Here is a 19,916-nt window from a genome sequence, read left to right as displayed (position 1 = left end):
GTGGCTAAACAAAAAAGAACAACTAATCACCGCCTGGCCCAGCACTGCCACCAGCTTGATCGCCCAAACCGTCTCCACCTATCTCCTCGCCCTCGCCAGTGAGATATTCATCCTCATACCAGGCATCCTGTTTGATCTGATCCACGCCTGCATCCTCCTCGTCATCACCGGTTTCCGGTGTAGTGGGATCATAGCCACAAGCAAACCGAGCTTTACGTGCCTTAGCACGAGCATCCTCAAAGTCGGCTTCTGAAATAGTCTTCATCCCTATCAGATCCCTAAATATATCCAGCTAGGCCTCGGTGTGAATCCATTCCTCGTACAAATCCCGTGGAACATCAGGAAAGGCAGAAGTGCGGGACGAAGACAGCTGTGCCTTCTCGACCTCGAGAACTGCAACCCGAACACTAAAGCTCGAAGCCTCTTTCTCCAGATCCCATATCCGCTCATCAAGCCGCTTCTCCCTAAGCCTAGCCGTCTCCAAAGCATTCTCCCGCTCAGAACGAAGAATGCAGATCATGATTGAGAAAGCCTCCGCCTTTATCGCAGCCGACAACTGAGCCAACTCCGCCTTCTCTAAGCCCACCGCCTTATCAGCAACCTCGCTAGTCAGAGTGTCCACTTTGATTTGACACTCCTCGAACTCGGTACGCAATGAAACCACATGGGATTGAAGATCGGCGCATTGAGCCTCAACCCCTTTACTCACCTCGAGTTCTTCTTCTTTGTCCCTTAACGCCCCCCTCGAGTTCGCTGCATTTTTTGATGACCCTCACCAACTCGTCATCCTTCTCCTTCAGTTCGTCTCGCAGATCTAAGAAATTGCTGCTCCCACCAAGCCACCTGCAAAGCTCGCGGTGTTTATCATGGCATTCGCGATACTTCCACTCCATCTTCTAAAAAATGGCCTTACACCTCTCCTCTCGTCGGGCGCTCTCGATCTCCAAAATCATGGTCTGAAAGAAAGACAGAAAACAAAAAATAAGAACGAAACTGAGCTCAACAAGAAAAAAGAACGGAAAAAAAAAATCAAAAGGCTTACCCTAAGAGCGAGGTCGGCTATACTCCTCGACAAAGTAGCATCATTTAGCTACTCAAGGGTTTTACCCTCCATATTGGAACAGAGGGGACCAAGATAAAGGACCACATCCTCGGTATCCACCAGAAAATCCCGGTCCAAGGGGATCACAATGGTCCGCGTGGTCTCCTCCAATCTTACCTCAAGTCGGGTATGTAACACCCGAAAATTTTTTGAAGTACTTAAGCGCTATTAAGAAAGTTGATGTGCGCTAATTATATTATTTTGTATGCAGACAAGAACTATTAATATGATGGATATCATTTGGATATGATAATAAGTGTACGAGGCATATTATAAGTGGTGTGGGGTCTAAGGAGAGCCCTAAGTCTATGTCAAGTTGGAAATTACATGATCGACTAAAGATCCAAATGAGTACGCATAAGACTAAACTTTGAACGATAATATCTACATATATATAAAGATTTATGTGATGAACAACCTATAAAATGAAAGATCTTCGAGTCTAGTTTCTAACGCTTCAAACCGTTCTTCATTTGGACACTTCTACAAGAAGTTATGACCAAATTAACAAAGGCTGGCAGAATGTGATTCTGCGGCCAATTCTGCGACCACATAATCATTACGCGGGCCGCAGAATGGTCACATAATTGACCAGTGCAGCCTAGTTTTGGGCATCGGTTTTGTGATCCATTGTACGACCCGCATACCTATTCTGCAGTCCATTCTGCGATGGCAGACCTGAGTTCGAAAGGTTAATTTTCCTATTTTCATAACCCGGCCCCATTTTGATAAATAATCTTTGGGGCCTATTTTGGGGCGATTTTCTGAGGAATTTAGAGATAGGTAAGAGAATTTTAGAGAGAGAAGGAGGAAACTTAACATTCCAATCATCCAATCTTGCACCAATCTTCAAGAATCAAGGAAGCCAATCACAAGATCTTCATCTAAGAGGTAAGGTTCCATACCCTAGTCTTTAATTTTGAGTGTGGGGTAAAAGATGGGTGATAGGGTGTATGATTCTTCGGTGTAAGAGTATTATGTATACATGTATGTACAAATAAGGTTTGTGGGAAGATTGTTGAGCTCAAATGGGTAAAGATTGGGTTGTGGGGTGAAGGAAATCTTGTAGAAGAACCTTATAGTCAAATTTGCACACCAAGTGTTTGATGAAATGTTTAAATGAGGTGAACCCATGAATATCTTCCTAATTATGGTTCACTTTTGTTATGTTTCTAAATAGATTGAAGTTGCTAGGATTTTCGGTACATTGTAGTAATCTAAGGAAAGCTCAAGCAAGTTATGTTGGCTAAACTCCTCTCCTAGAATTGAATCCCACGATGTTCTTGTAAGTCCCGATTTATTCATTATAAATTGACTATTCTGAATAAGTTTTGTGTCGAAAGGTATATGTTTAAAATGTGTTCCGAACGCTCTTGTCATATTGTGATATCATACGAGAATGGGTTCAAGTATGGGATGTGTGTTAAGATGTTTTGACTTCAAGTCGTGTTCCAAATGAAGGCTATTATGCCAAATTGTGTAAGAAATCTCGATATACTTAAGACTCTTAATTATTCATGTGTGTAATGAAAGATGTGATTAAATATGCTTGAAAGTGAAAGGGATGAGTTGGGATATAAAGTGTGGCCACCGTGCCAAGAATGAAAGTTATACTTGTGGCTAATGGTGCCAATGAAATGAAATGATGAGAGAAAGGTTATGAAATGAGTCTTGAATCAACTATTCCAAATTGACTCTGAAAATATAATTGTCTAAAAGCTTATGTACTCAAGTCATGTCCAAATATGGTTGTACTAACACCTATGCTATGCTTGGTAGGTATTTCCAATATGTTTTGAGCTCTTACATAATCATGAGTTGAAATGGTGTATTGCCCTTTTGGGGAAAAGTATTTCAAGAATAAATGATGTGTTACTCGTTTATGATTTTAACTTGTACTTCGATTGCCAATCATTTTACTCCATTTCTTGAAAAGAAATCCATTGTGTTTAAAGTATCCATTACCAATGAACCTAAAGTTGTGATTTTTGGAATATTCTATATGTTGATATTTATGATGATGATCCATGAAAGGAAAGACATGAATGTGTGAAATATGAAATACGACCATTGTACTATGAAAGAAGAATTATATGTATGGCCAAGAGAGCCAATGAAATAATGATGTTGTAAGTGGTTGAAAGTACAAATTAAGTGATATATAGTGTGAAAGGTTATGAGATGAACGTATTTGTACTCTTGTTTCCAATGTGTTATAAGCCCCTACGTTCTTGTGAGTAAAGGCTATGGTGTTCCTAAATGTTCTAAATACTCTTAATATTCTATGAACACCCATGGTAAGTACAAGTAAGTGATAGTATGAACATAAAATGTGATTGTTTGCCTAAGTGCAAATTATGAGGTGTTGTATGTCCCAATGGTTTCAACTATAGTAGTATGCTTCTGAAATAATGTATGTAAATGACTTCGATGTTAAGTCCTCAAGAATCATGAACTTAGTCAATGACCTCAAGATGTCAAGTGAGTGAATAACGAGATGAAAGAGAAGTGTCATATGCTAAATGATGATGAACCTTAAGAAAAGAAATTGGGCTCATGTGCCATTGAAATTGACTTATTGATTCACCATGCATGTGCTAATATAATGAGCTATGTTTCTCCATGATGAGCATGAACATGAAGTGTTCCAATGATCTGGGAACTTACGACCTCAATGTAATGTTAATCATGTCGCTTTGAGTTTATATATGGTTATGTGCATAATGATGTGTTATGAACCCTATGGACGGGCTATGAAACACATATGTGTATAATATAATATGAATAAACACTATGAATGGTCTATGAAACGCACATGTGTATTGTGTAAGTAAACACTATGAACGGTCTATGAAATGCATATGTGTATTGTGTAAGTAAACATTGTGAACGGTCTATGAAATGCACATGTGTATTGTGTAAGTAAACACTGTGAACGGTCTATGAAACGCACATGTGTATTGTATGGTATATGTGAATCCTATGAACGATCTATGAAACGCATAGGTGTATTGTGTATGAAATCCTATGAACGGTATATGAAATGCATAGGTGTATTATGTATGAAATCCTATGAATGGCTTATGAAAGGCATAGGTGTATTGTGTATGAAATTCTATGAACGGTCTATGAAATGCATAGGTGTATTGTGTGTGGAATCCTATGAACGGTCTATGTATAATATGATATGTGAACACTAAGGGCGGTTTATGAAATATATAGGTGTAAGATAAGAGAGGGATATGGACGGTCTAGTAAGACGCATTGTTAACGCATACATTATGTGCCATTTTCATTGGCCTTGTTTGTACATGTTGTTTCAATTACTTTATATTATGTATTCCACGCATAGTTCATATGGCTCAGTTAATCCTAAACGAAGTTTAAAGTGATGTAAACATAACGAGACTTGAAATGTGAATGTATGGGATATTTCATAGTTCTTGATGTACTACATATGACTCTTATTTGAATTACCATGATTTCACATGTTGTTCTGTTTGCCTTACATGCGAGTACTATTCCACATGTACTCACGTCCCTTTTGTCGGGGGTGCTGCATCTTTTAATAGATGCATGTATACTTCTACAGGATGATATGGATCTTTGGTAGGGATCTTATGCGCAACATATTATGATGAGCCTACTAAAATTCTAGTGGGCATTCGAGTCTAGTTGGTTTTATGTACTTAGATATCTATTGTCATAGAAGTTCCATGTACACTGTGGGTCATGTACTTAAGTTTTGAGTTTCGTCATGTATTTATGTTCACAGATATTTATGAAGCTATGTACCCATCACGAGAGAAAAAAAATAAAAAAAATTATGGACTATTGAGCCAAATGTATTCAATATGAAAGTCAAGATCTAATTATGTTTTGATAAATCATGCATGAGTTATGATGAGAGATTGATGTAATGTAGGCTTGCTCGACTGGGTTCACTCGGTTGAGCGTCGGTCGTGCTCTCCGAGTTCGGGGCGTGATAGGGTAAGTCATTCCCCCATCATCCTCACCTCCTCAGCATCCATATCGGAGCCCGTCTCGGAACCTTCTTCGGCTACGCTTTTCCCCTTTGTGTCAACCCGGGAAGAAGGATAATCGGCTGGTAGCAAGGCTGATGGCTCATCCTGTCGTAAAGTATCAGGGACTCTCGCAGATGGCCCTTCAAAATCCATCACGGCCTCAGGGAGAGACATACCCTCCTCGGCCCCCGATGATGGCAGAATCATGGGCGGTAACTCGATGTCATCTCCAAGATCTATGGTCGTCGTTTCTCGAATGACAAAATCCTCCATCAATGAGCTCCCCCACGAACAACGTTTTCTCCGACATCTACAGATCGCCTCTTATGGGGAAGAAAATTATCACCATTCGGCGACGAGGACGACGAAGAGGAATCGTCTATTAGATGATGCAGAGGAGAAGTTGAGAGTCCCGCATCATGCGTAGTCGATGACCGAGCAGACCTCACGGCGGCAGAAGGAACAGAAGTGTTGCCTTCCTTTTGCGGAATGCTGGAGCAGGAGCCTTTAGCCTTTTCGAAGATCCTTGGGCTGCAAAAGAAAAGTTAAAAGACTGTCATTTCCTGCACAAAATCGTAATGAGCAGGCGACCATGAGGTCGAAACGGCATGGACAAAAGATAACAAACGTACAAGTGAATACAAATAGACGAACTCACCGGTCACTGAAGGTGCGAACCCGAATTTCTTGATAAATGATGGCCATTCATGAATCCTCGCTGTGAGAGGCAAGACCTGGCTGACCCAGTCATGAATGTCCACAACCAAGAGAGGGGGCGAAGTCTCGGCTGCGCGAGGGAAAGACGGAATGTTAGACTATGACTAAAAACGAGCAAAACAAACGCTTGGCAAAGAGATACTTACGGGCATAATTCCAAGCCTCAGGGAATTCTCTCGCGTTGGCTACCACGTCCTCGGTCTTGACGAAGAAGTAGATGAGCCAGAACTGATGATTTGCTTTATCGTCCATCTTTACTACCAAACTTTTACTTCCTCAGTGACGAAGATGTAGTATCGTCCCCCTATAGAAACTAAGGGCGAAGAGGTGCATCAGGTGGCGAAGAGAAACCCCACGACCAACCAACAACGCATATTTCGTCAACATGCGGATATGTTTGTAAATGTAAAGGGAGAGTTGGGTCGGGAAGATGCCGTAGTAGCGGCAAAATTCCCCCGCCAATGGGAGAAGTGGAAAGGAATAGCCTACATAGAATGGATACGCGTAGAACGCGCAATATCCTGGGCGGTGTATTTGTACCACGTCGCGTCCCCCCGGAACCAAATCGATGTGAGTCGGAATTCTGAACTTTGCCCTAAATTCAGCGAGATCGACCTCGTTCATCACCGATTTTGAGGCCTCAAGGTTGTCTTCAGGTAACTTAGAAAAGTCAGATCTAGTCTTTTCACTACGAGAAATTATTTTCTCCACCATAGGAAATCTATCATCCTCAGGGGCAACAGAAACAACGTCGTCGTGAGGAGGCATACGTACCGCCAAGGGGGTAGGGTTAGCCGCCATATCGGAGCCAGAGGGTGCGTTGACCATATTTTTAAATGAGGATGTTTTAAGCATAGGAGTTGGAAGCAACGAAGATCGCTGGGATCAGGAGAGTGAAAACGCAACGACGAAGCAAAAAGGAGACTAGGGTTCAATATGGAGAATGAAGGAAAGAAACACATAGGATTCGATATTAGGAGAAGGCAAAACAAACACAAATGGCCTTAGATCCCTATTTATAAGAGTTCAAGCCCCAAGACCGAGAAATCAGGATATCATTACCCAGCCCAGGTATCGAAACGACAGAGGCGCAAGAAACTACGCAAAGCATCGGAAAAATACGTCATAATGACGCATGATGTCAGGTCATCATTATGAAACAATGCATTCCCAAAGTTTGCAACTCACGAAAAGTCATGTTGCCACCTCGCCTAAAGCGTCGCTACCCAACTTGCTCGCCCAATTTCGTCAACTACGACAAACAGACTCTGTTTATCAAGGCTGTCCGAGCTCGGCCTTAATAAGCAGAGGGACTAGCTGTGTAGGCTAAAATCTATCTTTAGAATATCTAGCGTAATATGGCATTAAAGAAAGTTACCGATCGAGCTCACCCAAGACGCAGCGAGGTCAATGGCCAAGGTGCCGACATGAGTCGTGGTCGAGATATCGACAGATCGCAGTCAAGATGTCAGCGAGGGTCGAGATTGACTATTGATAATAAGACTTGTAATGGCTAATTTGTGAGGATAGGGTACTAAAAAGGAATATTCTAGTGGATATTCCCTTCATTTGTACTATTAGTGTTTCCCAGGAATAAGGCCCCGTATATATAGAAATAAGAGGCAATGATAAGGGCATGTAATATTCATTATGATAAGAACACTTTTGAGAAGAGGATTCTCTCTCTTGCTAAAATACAAAAATTGCCTTTTTATAAATATCTTTGTTCATATATTATTCCCCACTTTTTCATCAGATCCAAGGATCGTTCATGCGAATCTTGGATCTATATGTCATTCATCATTGTTAGGCAAAATATTCGTCTCACCCATCTATTAAAGGGTGAATCATTCTCTTTATTTACTTAAATACTATTTATTGACATTTATTGTTAGTTATATCACCCTTAATGTTCTTACTTTAAGAGTATTTTACATTTATTATCACCGACCATATACGGAATCTGTCCCATCTACTATTTATTTTTGTACTTAATATATAGAGTTATTATCCTTAGTTAGATTTAACCCCGTACTACATAAATTTAATAGTTTAACCGAAGATTATATTTTTTGGTCAAACAACAATCACTTCAGAAACTGAGACTGAGATCTCCAAAGTTGGTCGAGCGCATGGTCCTCTCAGGGCTTCTGCCTATATCACAGTTTCAACAAGATTTGATTATCAGCCATATATTTGTAAGGACTATAAAGAGACAGGATATTATGGATACCGGGACGCTTGTAAATTTATGCATGATCGCGGAGATTATAAGTTTGGGTGGCAACTTGGAAAAGAATGAGAGGTAGCTTATATAGTAGCCGTGTAAAGCAATATGAGTATTTGACAAGAAAGGAAACAAATAAAACAAGAAAATAAGCAAACAAGAAAAAATAGGATCCTACATTTACAGTTAGGATATTCTAAGAATCGGAGTCTTAAAGTGTGAAGTGTGGTCCCTTCGGGGATTACCCAATTGGTTTGGAGGGCGGTCCTGAAATTGATTCTCCCTCGATACCTTCTGGATCGAGCCAAGCCCTGTGCGGTTTACATCACATATATGGTTTGCAGGTTATTACACAGTGAGGAGTTTATTCAGTGCACACGGAGTACTCAGTACTCACCCGAATAACAAAAATTGTGACAAAAACTGTAACAGTTGCATATTTTACTGGGGTTCAAAAAGAAAAGTGTGAAGTGTGGACCATCAAATTTGAACTGATGGTTCCTTTGCCATCTATATAATTATAGAGTGAACATCTTTTGATGTAAAATATTTCCAAAATTCTCTTTGTAACACCAGTGGAGTGTCGTTTTCTTATCACCTTTTCTTGAAGATCTCCCAAAAGCAAAAATGCTGCACGATTTGAAAAGAGAGATTTGAAGGATCTTATAAGCTAGTATTTCAATACGATTAGAATATCACCAATTCAGCATAAAATGAAAAGGACTAATATCCACGGACTAGCAACATCAAAATAGCGTTGAGATAATTGCAATTATCATAACGCTATTTTGATATGAGAAAGGAAATTCGGGAGCAACAATTGAACTCCCAAATCGAAACATTTGTTAAGAAGCAGAAATTCATGAGAAAATATGGGCATGATCTATGAACAAACTGAATCTGATGTGTAGTAGTTTAGGTGTGGTGTTTTAGTTGATTGGTAAACTTGACTGTGAAATACAACTTTATGTTTTATTTTTAAACTTGAATGTGGACTACTATTTGGATATTTTTATGCCCAAAATTGTTAGATTTAATGGTTGGTATTGTTAGTTTAGGTTGTGTTAATGGTTGGTATTGTTGGTTTAGGTTGTGTTAATGGTTATTGTTGGTTTATATTGTGTTAATGGTTGGTATTGTTGGTTTAGATTGTGTTAATGGTTGGTATTGTTGGTTTAGATTGTGTTAATGGTTGATTGGTTGTTGGCGTTATTGTATTGTAATAGTTTGACATGTGGTGTAGCTCAAAATTGGGCAGACTTCTGCCCAGTTTTACAGAAAATTCCGACTGATTTCCGACGAAAACAGTCGGACAACTGCCCAGATTTTACCAAAAATTCCCAGATTTCCGACCGATTCGGTCGAAAATTTAAAATAAATAAATTAATATTTAAACATTTTCGATGGATTCCGTCGGAAATTAAATAAAATTTATTTTTTAATTATTAATTTCCTATCGATTCCGTCGGAAATTATATATTTATATTATTTAATTTTAAATAAATAATTATTTTTATTTATATTATTACGACTGATTCGGTCGGTAAATTCCGACCACTTTGGTCGGAAATTTGAAAATATTTGGTCGTTTGACCTTTTGAACGTTCCGACTACTTTGGTCGAAAATCACCGACGAATTCGGTCGGAAATTATTCTCCGACCAACTGTTTTCTGACCGACCAATTTTGATCGAAAAGTAGTCGGCAATTCGTGATTTCCGACCGTTTTGGCGGTCTGAATTCTGCCATTTTCCAATAGTGTTAGTAATATATTATTATTATTAGTGTCCACCTTCACTAGAAAGAGTTTAAGTTCTATGCACATATAGTATAATAAATTATTTAATATAATTCAATCATTTAAAAAATTATTTGAAGGTAACTTAATTTAATTCTATTGGTTTATTATCTATTATAAATGATAAGTGACATGATATAACAAGTTAAATTACATTTATGGTATAAGAGATTAATTTCTACATTAGTATATAACTTCTTTAAAATAAATAAATTAATTTGAATGACAGGTTGTTATCAACAAATTGAAACAGAGGGAGTAATTATTTTCCCAAAGTTACTAGAATAATGGAAATGCTTGAAGTGTAAAATATCTCCCATGGTTGGTTGGATCCGGAAGGGGTGTTCACAATTGTTTTTCTATACTTTTAACCCCAATTGTATATTATAGTCACACCTCTAAATAACATCATCCTATATAACAGTCATTCACTATAAAAGCCAAGTTATTTTAAAATTAATTTTTAAGTTATATTTTACCTCTTTATAATAATTTTCTTACCTATAACAGAAACAACCATATTTATAGCAGAACGCTCTTTGTAGATTTATCCCTCTATAACAACCATATAGAATCTTTAAAATTACTAATAACAATTCTAAAAAATATACACACAATCGTTTCCATTATACAAAGTTTCTATCTTGCATAAGACATAAGATTTGAAGATTTGCATATGATATATTTTTCATTGGATACCTTTTTGGTAAAAATTTGAACACAAATCTTCGTCAATTCAAGCGTTATATCGATAGTAAGAGAATGAAATCGACGAAACAGCTACAAGTACAAAGTTCTTCCATCAATCTTGAAAAAATTTATTTTCCTTAAAATTTGTGCCTTAGAGTTTAAATCTTTGTATGTTTAGTTATGAATTTATTAATAATGTATTAGTTTTCTTCAATATTTACCTGTGAACTATGCATATCTTCTAAGATTTTAAATTTGAATAATTTTCTTATCTTTTATATGTAATATTAAAAAAAGAAAAATAGTTAATTTTTGGATTAGTTTTATCTATAACAGTCGAAAAATATTTAAATGTCAAATGTTGTTGTAGGTGTATAACAAATATCGAAACAAACAAGACTGTTATAGAGACGTTTGACTGTATTTCATATTCTGTAGCTTTATAGCGACTTCACAGACCAAAAATAAATAAATTATTTGTGTAAATATTTCAAAGTCTTACTTTACCTCACTTGTTCTAGTTAACACTTGAACAATATTGTCTACTACGGAGTATCTTTTTACAAATGGCAGAATAACCTAATAAACACTTTTACTTGTCCCGTTTTGTCATCCCGGTCCTAATACTTTACGAAATTTCATCTAGACACTCGTAGTTTTTAAAACACATTACTTTAAACTCCTCTGACCGTTGACCAAGCATACGTGGCAAGTTCATGATCGACTTGGACAAAATACGTGAACTTCACGTGTATAACGAGAGTAAACCTAAAAAATTTAGACTCAAAATGATTAAAATAAGAAGAAAAAGTAAAAATAAAAAGTAAATGTAAAAGACAAAAAAATAATACAATAAAAAACTAAATATATTTGTTCTTTCTTCTTTCCCCAACCCCCTCCCCCGTTTCTTTTTCTCTTTCTACCTTTCCCCTTTCCCGTTCTTTCCCCACCCCTCCTCCATTTTTTCTTTTATCTTCTCCCCTTATTCCTTTTCCGTTATTCCCCTTCTCTATTTTTCTTTTCTCTTTCTCCCCTTATTCCTTTCCGTTATTCCCCTCCCCATTTTCACAAACCTTCTGTCAATATTTGAAAAAAAAATAGTAGTAAATATTTTTTGAAGAGCAATCACCATTAATATTTCTGAGATGAATGAGATCTATGTCTATTGGCGGTATTAAATCTGGTTTGGGTAACAATTATTTCAGGATTAATAGATTCTTAGGTGGTGGAGCGAATATTTAATGGTAGAATTTTATTTGATGAGAGAAGCTGAAAATCTAATTTTTTGGGCAGTTTATGGTGAGGTGTTAGTTTAGTTGTCCACCGTGGTGTTGCCGCCGGTAAAGATGGTAATATGCAAGCTATAGGATTAGATTCCCCTCTTTCCAAGATTCAAATTTTGAAAAAATGTTCTAATATCTTCATTCATTAATGGCAAAGAAGTTGTCTGCATTTCCTTATTTTTCTTGGTTATCTAAGGTCTTGATTTTTTCCCCTCTTTTTGTGCTCAAGCAGCTTATCTACCAAGATTTCTTAGCTTCAACTACTTGGTTTAAGGATCTCAGATTAACGAGTTTAAACCAATTTAAGGGATCCATTGCAAGCTTATGGCTCTCTAACAAAGTTGATTTTGGTGAAGGCGCCTTGTTTCATATGATAGAGGGACATGTTTGACTATCAAAGAGACTAATATAAGACGAAAGATGCCATGTTTGATGTTTTCAATAGTTGGTCAAGGGTGGGGAGGAATAGAGCGGAAAAAAATTAAATTTTTGAAATTAAAGTTAAAAAAAGAATGATGTGTCATTAAAAATTTGATGTGGACTATGATGTGTCATCCACATCGTGTGTTTGAAGAACACGCGAGACTGAAAGGGTTTAAAGTAATGTGTTTTAAAAATTACGAGTGTCTGGATGAAATTTCGTAGAATATCGGGACCGATTTGATAAAATGGGACAAGTACAAGTGTTTATTAGGCTATTCTGCCTTTTACAAATATCATCGAAACTCTATTTATCATATTTTATGATTATTTTCCTTTTAAGGGAATCATTTTCTCGAAAATATTTTCCGACCATTTATTCAGCTTCGCGACAAGCATTGACAGCCATTCTCTGGCCTAACCCAGCCACCGCGCGACGCCGCTAGTCTCTACCCTCGCGTTGAGCTCAAATTGGTGTGGGAAACATGAACGGGTTAGTGGTCCGTGCACCTACCATTTGTGTTTCATCTGTGAAGTTGAGCCAAGATTTTCACAATCATTTGTACCCTTCCAAGTTCTTTCGCACAAGAACTTATCCCAAGTGTCGTTGCATTAAAAACAAGGACACCCAAAATGTTTCCGAGGTACTTTGCCTTTCACTACCTCTTTTCTCTAACACATATTCGCTAGAAGAAACTCAAAAACTTAACTTTTTTGCCTTACATTTGTCCATTGTTAAGTTAAACAGAGCTAAAGAAAATTGATAGAAAAGAAAGCATGGTAATTTCGATGGTAAACAGAGAACATTTATGTAGGATGGTTATGTCTTTGAGTATAATTGGCAAATTGAGATTTCTATGTATAAGTTTTTTGGTCATTTTTTAGTCTTTAAGTACCAAAGACAAGGAAAGTCCAATACTACTACAACAATAAACAATGAAAATGTCTAGGGAAGTTTCTTTACTTTCTATTGGTGCATAGGGTGTTACAATTTAAATCTAGTAGCTTAATTAGATGAATTAGAAGTGAAAAGAGGTGGAGTAGAGGCTTATCTAGGATTTAGAGTTTACGAGTTCATCCAAACTATTGAAAATCTGCCTACTTTTTTTTTCATGTGCTTATGTGACTTGAGCTGAAAACAATAGGTTCACTTGAACCCATTGTTGAATTTGACAAGATTAATGTGAACTAGTGTGAACATTTGGAAGTCTCCTTTTAGAAGAAAATTGGTAGACGCATTTTTTCATGCATTTACATTGCATGATCACACTTAATGTGATGTCATGCATGATATTATTAAGGTCATTTCCCTCCTATAAATAGCAAGGATTTTGTTCATTTCTAAACATCTCTCACTTGCCTTCTTATCTCCTAAGGCATTTGAATCTTCTTTCTCTCTTGTAATATTTCACTTGTATTTTTGGAGTGAAATAAAGTGTGAGTTGATTGTATCCGAGGACTAGGCAAAAATCAAATTTTGCCGAACCTCGTTAATTTCTGGTATTTTTTTTATTATTGTCTCACTTACTATTTATTAACTACCTTTAGATATAGTAGTTGTGATTTAATCACTCTCTATATATTCAGCTTCCGCAACACCCATTGCCTCGCTTTAGATCTGTAGGCGGTGGAAGTATATAGAGTAAGATGAAAAAGGGAGTAGTTTGGAACTCTGCAGCTGCATAGTTGCTGAGAAACTTGTGACTTGTTTTAAGACCATCTACCCTTAATGACAACTGTGGTGAAACTTCAGATAATTTGAGCATTTTGACGTGTTATCATTAAGTCATTAGTGAGGAAAGGGATGGACCAGACTCTAAATTCTTGGTGTTCCTAACTTCCTATGGAGAATTTGTACCAAACACTTCAGCCTAAAGAGAATGAGCAACAATGGAATGAGAGGATGAGGTGCCTCGGGTACTCGCATTTAAGTTTGCTTAGAGCCGCCTTATTTCATAAATGCAAAGATTTAGGATTTTTTCTGATGCTAAACAGGAACAAACATAGAAGGCTATAATAGAACCACAAAAGAAGTGTGGACAGATTATGGATCACATTGCTGCGATTTGTTGTCCAGAAATAGGTAACTTGAAATAAAAGACTGTCTTTGGAACAGGAAGCAGAAAGCTAATTTGCATAACAGATGACTTGGAGTTATCATTGATTCATCGTGGCAAATTGTTTGATGCTCGCAATTTTGAAAAGATCAAAACTCCAAAAAGATGGTAAACCCCAAGCAGGACCTAAGTGTTAAAGCCATGAGATAAATTATGTTTGAACTGAATATAATCTCGAGGGGGGTGGGCTAGTGGTTGAGGCATGGGAGTAAAGAGGTCTCAGGTTCTAGTCTCAGTTTTAACAATTGATGTCAATCCATCCGTTCATCTTTTGTGGGTCGGATTACCCTGGCAACCTATGTTGGCCGGCTGGATAGGCTGCCAGGTGGTTAGTCGTGAGAGAGAGAGAGAGAGAGAGAGAGAGAGAGAGAGAGAGAGAGAGAGAGAGAGAGAGAGAGAGAGAGAGAGACGTAACCTGCAAGAATAGGGAAGAAAGTGAATAATGGAGTGTGTTAAGCGGATCGATTGGGTTCTCAGTACTCCATGATGTGGGCATGTGACATTTTGAGCTTTTGAGTTAGTCAGCGCATTTCATGTAGATTTAGATTCTACAGGGTAACTAATAAATTGAGTCAAATTGGAAAAGGAATCTCCAATATGTGGGTTAACATGACTGAAAACCCAATCAAACACTCTTGAAAAACAATTAACTTGCATATTTAAGTTCGAAAAAATACCAGTGATTAATTAACATGATAATGGATAGTCCCGAAATGATTAGTGATAAATCTAAGCTTGTATTCAGTTTTCTATTCCAAAATTTGTACAAAATTGTCATTCAGATATATGTTTTTCAATTTAACAGGGCTTCTCGGTCCTTAAATCAGATAATCCTTGTGATGGGGGGAGTTTGTGGAGCAGTATGGCTTTCTATCTTTTCAGTGTGCACGTCCCTTTGAGTTTTGGCGGCTTATCTGCTGTTACCAGTATATTGCATTGTTCAGCTCTTGATCCACAGACCGAGGTGAATAAGATTTGTACATAACATTATTAGAATGTTTCTGTTCTAGTGTTGTGGGTTGGTTTGATGAATTATGATTAAGTTCAAGAGATATAAGCATAATTTCTCTTGTGTTTTTTTTTGCTTCTTTTTCTGTTAGAAATTAATTCAATCGAACCAACATCGTGACCACTTTTGTGGAACTCAAAAATGAAGTCTATCGCACTTGGGTAGCACTCAAAACGTCTAAACTTTTCTCAACTAGCAAATAGTCCATTAATTTATTACTGTAATAAATCTGATGGTATCTTTACTTGTTTATTTTCCTTAGCTCACAACTTATATACAGTCCTTACTTTTTTCACCACAGGCATTATCCTTAGTTGCACTTCAGACGTTAGAGCTTATCGGCGTTCTGCTTCTTTTAAGATGTCCTGGGAAGCCCCAATACAAGCTTCGTGATTTCTTTCAAGAGAAGCGATCAGCAAAAGAAAGGAACTGGTTATTTGTGTCAGCTCTTGGCTTTGGGTTCCTGGTTCTGTTGGTTTTCACCACTTCAATTATTGTTGACTGGTTGATAGGTACCAAGGTAAGCTGTTTATGTTTCCTTTTTCAGATGCAATATCAAATTGAAAGTTGAAATGCTTATTGCATTAACTCACCTTGAAATAAAAGATGGAGAAGAAAAGAAAGAGGACAAAAATCATGATTTATTATTCCATGTCACTTTATCATGATAATTAGATAATACGGAAATTCTGAATACCCTCTTGCGACTAACCTATGCAATAAAGCAACCTCATATTCTTACTGAGGTTTTGAAAGTTTTAACCAGGGTTGGCAGGTAGTGCAAATCTTTAAGAACTGACCTTACTTTCCCTGGTGATAAACGTCTCAGCATGCCTTCTTACTCTTTATATGACCCAACTTGTGTTGCGTTCTTTGAACACACTTGCTACTTTGGCTTTAATTGCCTTACTTTTAGGACTACTGAATTGTATTTGACATGTTGGCATGTTTAGATAGTAAAATTGGGGGGAAGGATTTCCCTGCACTTGATTCTTGTGGACGTTACATGGGAATTAATACAAGCTTTAGTTGAATGACTGATGAGGAAGCTAAAGCAGCAGATGTTTTGAATTAGAGGTATGCAAAACTAAAGCACCAGAAAAGTTTAGTTGAGTTTGAGAAACGAACATGCCTATAAATATACATGTATTTGATTGAGTTTCTTGCCTCTTATATTGGTTTAGTTGGACCTAGAACGGGAGATGAAGTCAAGGTGCATGCACAGATGCATTTTCTTGTCTATATTCCTATTACTATCTCACTTTGACTTGTTCTTCTTTGCTGTATGATGTAATAAATCTAGAACGTCGTTGTTTGATGAACTTTGCAGGAAGTCAACAATCCAATCTTGAAGGAAATTCTTTCGAGTGGACCAATCTCGATAACATCATGCATCCTGGTCTACTGTATCATCACCCCCTCGCTAGAAGAAATTGTGTACAGAGGGTTCTTCTTGACTGCTCTTTCCTCCACAATGAAATGGCAGCAAGCAGTCATTGTTAGCTCAGTTGTTTTTAGTGCAGCTCACTTCTCTGCTGAAAATTTCATACAGTTGTTCATCATAGGCTTAATCCTTGGATGCTGTTACTGCTGGAGTGGAGACTTAAGGTCTTCTATTATAATTCATTCATTGTACAATGCATTAACCTTATTAATAACATATGCATCATGAGTTGTTGATTTTCCAGAGCAAGATAATTTTTTTATTTTTGGGGGTGGGGGGTTTCGGCAGTTGATCTGATTAGCTCAAAGAAAGGGCTGTAGGTGTTGGCGCGTTCTGCTTCTTATGACGAGAGCGGCGTCGAAATCCTTTCTATTGGTTCTTGCGTGGCAGCTGGTCTTGGGATAGTAATACTAATACCTCTAGCATGATAATCTTCTACAGCTTCATAAAAGGTTTTGATTCTTGTACTGTCATCAATATAACGCTTGCGAATAACTAAATTTGCACCCCAAGGATGTAGTCTAGTGATCAATCAAGCTTGGATTAAAGTACGGAGAGTTAATTTCATTTCGCAAAGACAAAAAATACTAAGCGATTTTTTTTCATTTATTTAAACCTCGGGGGACATTTACTTGATATCTGCGTAACAGGTACACTAATGTATTATTCTTAGCCCAAGATGTTATGCTTATGGCAATTAGAATTATAAGAGAACACGTATTAACAAAAAGATTTGTACTGATTTAATCCGCAAACTGGGTTTCAACTCGCAAAATGGCAAAATAGTGTCAATGGACTTAGCTCGACCAACATCCACCAAAGGGCCATACTGCTAAAATGCAAGAGATTTGGAGGTGTAACAATGGCAGAAGCTGAGAGAGAGAGTCGACTGAAGAAGAAATGAAATCACTATCTTATTGAAGATGATAGTCGGTACATTTATACACCTAAGCTATCCAACTAACTTTAAGTTAAGCAACTAACTATTGGACAGCTCACTAACAGCTGTCATCTAACAGAAAAGACACGTGACTAATTAATACATGTGCTATTCTATATCACAATATACCCGCTCAAGCTGGAGGGTATAGAATGTTAAGCACTACAAGCTTGTCAAGTGGATGCACATGTTGAGCAGTTCCTAAGCCTTTGGTTAGCAAATCATCCTGCTGCTCCTTTGTGTTCACATGTGCTGCTTGAACTACCCCTTCTTTGATCTTGTCTCTAATGAAATGACAATAGATTTCTATGTGTTTTGTCCATTCATGTAGTATGGGAATTGCTGCAATCTGAATAGCAGACTTACTATCACTAAGGATTGTCACTGGTTGGGTAATCTTCACACCCAACTCTTTAAACAAACCAAGTAACCATATGATCTCAGCAGTTGTAGCAGCCATGCTTCTGTACTCAGCTTCAGCTGAGCTCCTTGACACAATTTGTTGTTTCTTTGATTTCCAAGACACCAAGGAACTTCCAAACTTTATCACATAACCAATAACTGATCTTCTTATGTTGGGACATGCTGCCCAATCTGAATCACACAAATATGTTAACTCCACTGTGTGATTAGAAGCCATTAAGATTTCCTGTCCTGATGCACCCTTTAAGTATCTTACAACTCTAACTGCAACATCCCAATGAGACTTCTTGGGCCTTTGCATGAACTGACTCAAGGTTTGCACAACATAATTGATGTCAGGTCTTGTAATGGTGACATATAGCAACTTTCCAATTAGCCTTTGATAGGCACTGATGTCCTGCAATAGGGAATCATCCTTGACTCCATTTGCCTGATCATATTCCACTGAAGTGAGTTTTGCATTAGCCTCCAAGGGTGTGCAAGAAGGCTTAGCCCCACTTAACCCCATCTCTGAGATGAGTTGCAGTACATATTTTCTCTGGTTCAACAAAATGCTAGCCTTGGATCTTAGTACTTCAATTCCCAGGAAGTACTTAAGTTCTCCTAAGTCCTTGACTTTGAACTTCTGGTGTAGAATATCCTTGGCCTGTTTACTCATGCTTGCATTACTTCCTGTGATAAGAAGATCATCCACATAGACTAGGACAATCACTACCTTTTCCCGGCTCCTCAGAGTGAATAGGGAATAGTCATTATTGCTTTGAACAAAACCTGCACTTAGGAGTGCTTCTGTTAGCTTGATGTTCCACTGTCTTGAGGCTTGTTTAAGCCCATATAAGGACTTCATTAACTTGCAAACTTTCCAGTCACCTTGTTGTCTAAATCCCTCAGGCAATTCCATATAAACTTCCGCATACAAATCACCTTGTAAGAAGGCATTGTACACATCCATTTAGAACAGGTTCCACCCCTTTGAAGCAAAAAGTGCTATGATTGACCTCACAATGACCATCTTTGCCACTGGAGAGAAGGTGTCACGATAGTCCAATTCTTCTCTTTGACTATACCCCTTTGCCACTAGTCTTGCCTTATATCTCTCAATGTCCCCATCTGCTTTATACTTAATCTTATATACCCATTTTGAGCCTACTGTATTCTTACCCTCTGGCAAATCAACTATGCACCATGTTTTGTTATCTTCCAAAGCCTTTATCTCCTGCTTCATAGCCTCAATCCATTTACTGTCCTTGACAACTTTTTTGAAGGACTGTGGCTCAACCTGTTGAGAGAACTTGGCCAAATAACACTAATAACTGGAGGATGTTTTGTCATAAGATAAATAGTTTGAAATTGGATAATTGCAGGTAGCAGTCTTCTTTGTAGTGATGTAATCTTTCATCCACAGTGGCTCCTTGGTCTGTCTTGAAGATTTCCTGCATGTGTTTGGTAGTACATTTTCATTTTCTTCTTCAAGTGATTGCTACATTTCATGGTGCAACTCATTCTGAGCCTCTGCATCCTGGAATGTTGTATTAGAATCATCAGAACTTGCCTCCTCAACTTCATGTTGTGTATCATCTTCTGCATCTATGTGATCTACACCTGTTGTTGTTTCTAGTAAGTTTGACCCATATGGAGTACTACTGTAATATGATATCTTCATATGTAGAGGAGAATACATAGACAATTCAGATTCCTTGCTCATATTAGTGCTTCCTTTGG

General features: G+C 37.7%; 1 protein-coding gene across 6 annotated transcripts; it reads left to right on the top strand.

Moving 5' to 3' along the window:
- Nucleotides 1–11,541: 11,541 nt before the first annotated feature.
- Nucleotides 11,542–17,067, top strand: LOC107815947 (uncharacterized). 6 transcript variants are annotated; one of them, XM_016641595.2, is made up of 4 exons: nt 12,295–12,905; nt 15,184–15,342; nt 15,689–15,907; nt 16,718–17,067. In XM_016641595.2, exons 1-4 carry the CDS (start codon nt 12,747–12,749, stop codon nt 17,057–17,059), a joined length of 879 nt encoding a protein of 292 aa, XP_016497081.1. In that variant the 5' UTR covers nt 12,295–12,746; the 3' UTR covers nt 17,060–17,067. The 6 variants fall into 6 exon arrangements, with proteins under 6 accessions (XP_016497083.1, XP_016497081.1, XP_016497084.1 ...); XM_016641598.2 differs by lacking the exon at nt 12,295–12,905 and adding an exon at nt 13,604–13,761; XM_016641600.2 differs by lacking the exon at nt 12,295–12,905 and adding an exon at nt 13,605–14,178.
- The last annotated feature ends 2,849 nt before the right edge of the window (nt 17,068–19,916 follow it).

This window comes from Nicotiana tabacum, chromosome 2 (genome assembly GCF_000715075.1).
Source record: "Nicotiana tabacum cultivar K326 chromosome 2, ASM71507v2, whole genome shotgun sequence".
Taxonomy (NCBI): Eukaryota; Viridiplantae; Streptophyta; class Magnoliopsida; order Solanales; family Solanaceae; genus Nicotiana; species Nicotiana tabacum.
Note: the sequence above shows the minus strand (reverse complement) of the source record. Positions and strands in the feature narration are given on the sequence as shown.

Coding starts and splice junctions, on each gene's coding strand:
- LOC107815947 (XM_016641595.2), top strand. CDS start 12,747: ATGAACGGGTTAGTGGTCCGTGCACCTACCATTTGTGTTTCATCTGTG. Junction 15,343..15,688: donor CTCTTGATCCACAGACCGAG/GTGAATAAGATT, acceptor TTTTCACCACAG/GCATTATCCTTAGTTGCACT. Junction 15,908..16,717: donor ACTGGTTGATAGGTACCAAG/GTAAGCTGTTTA, acceptor TGAACTTTGCAG/GAAGTCAACAATCCAATCTT.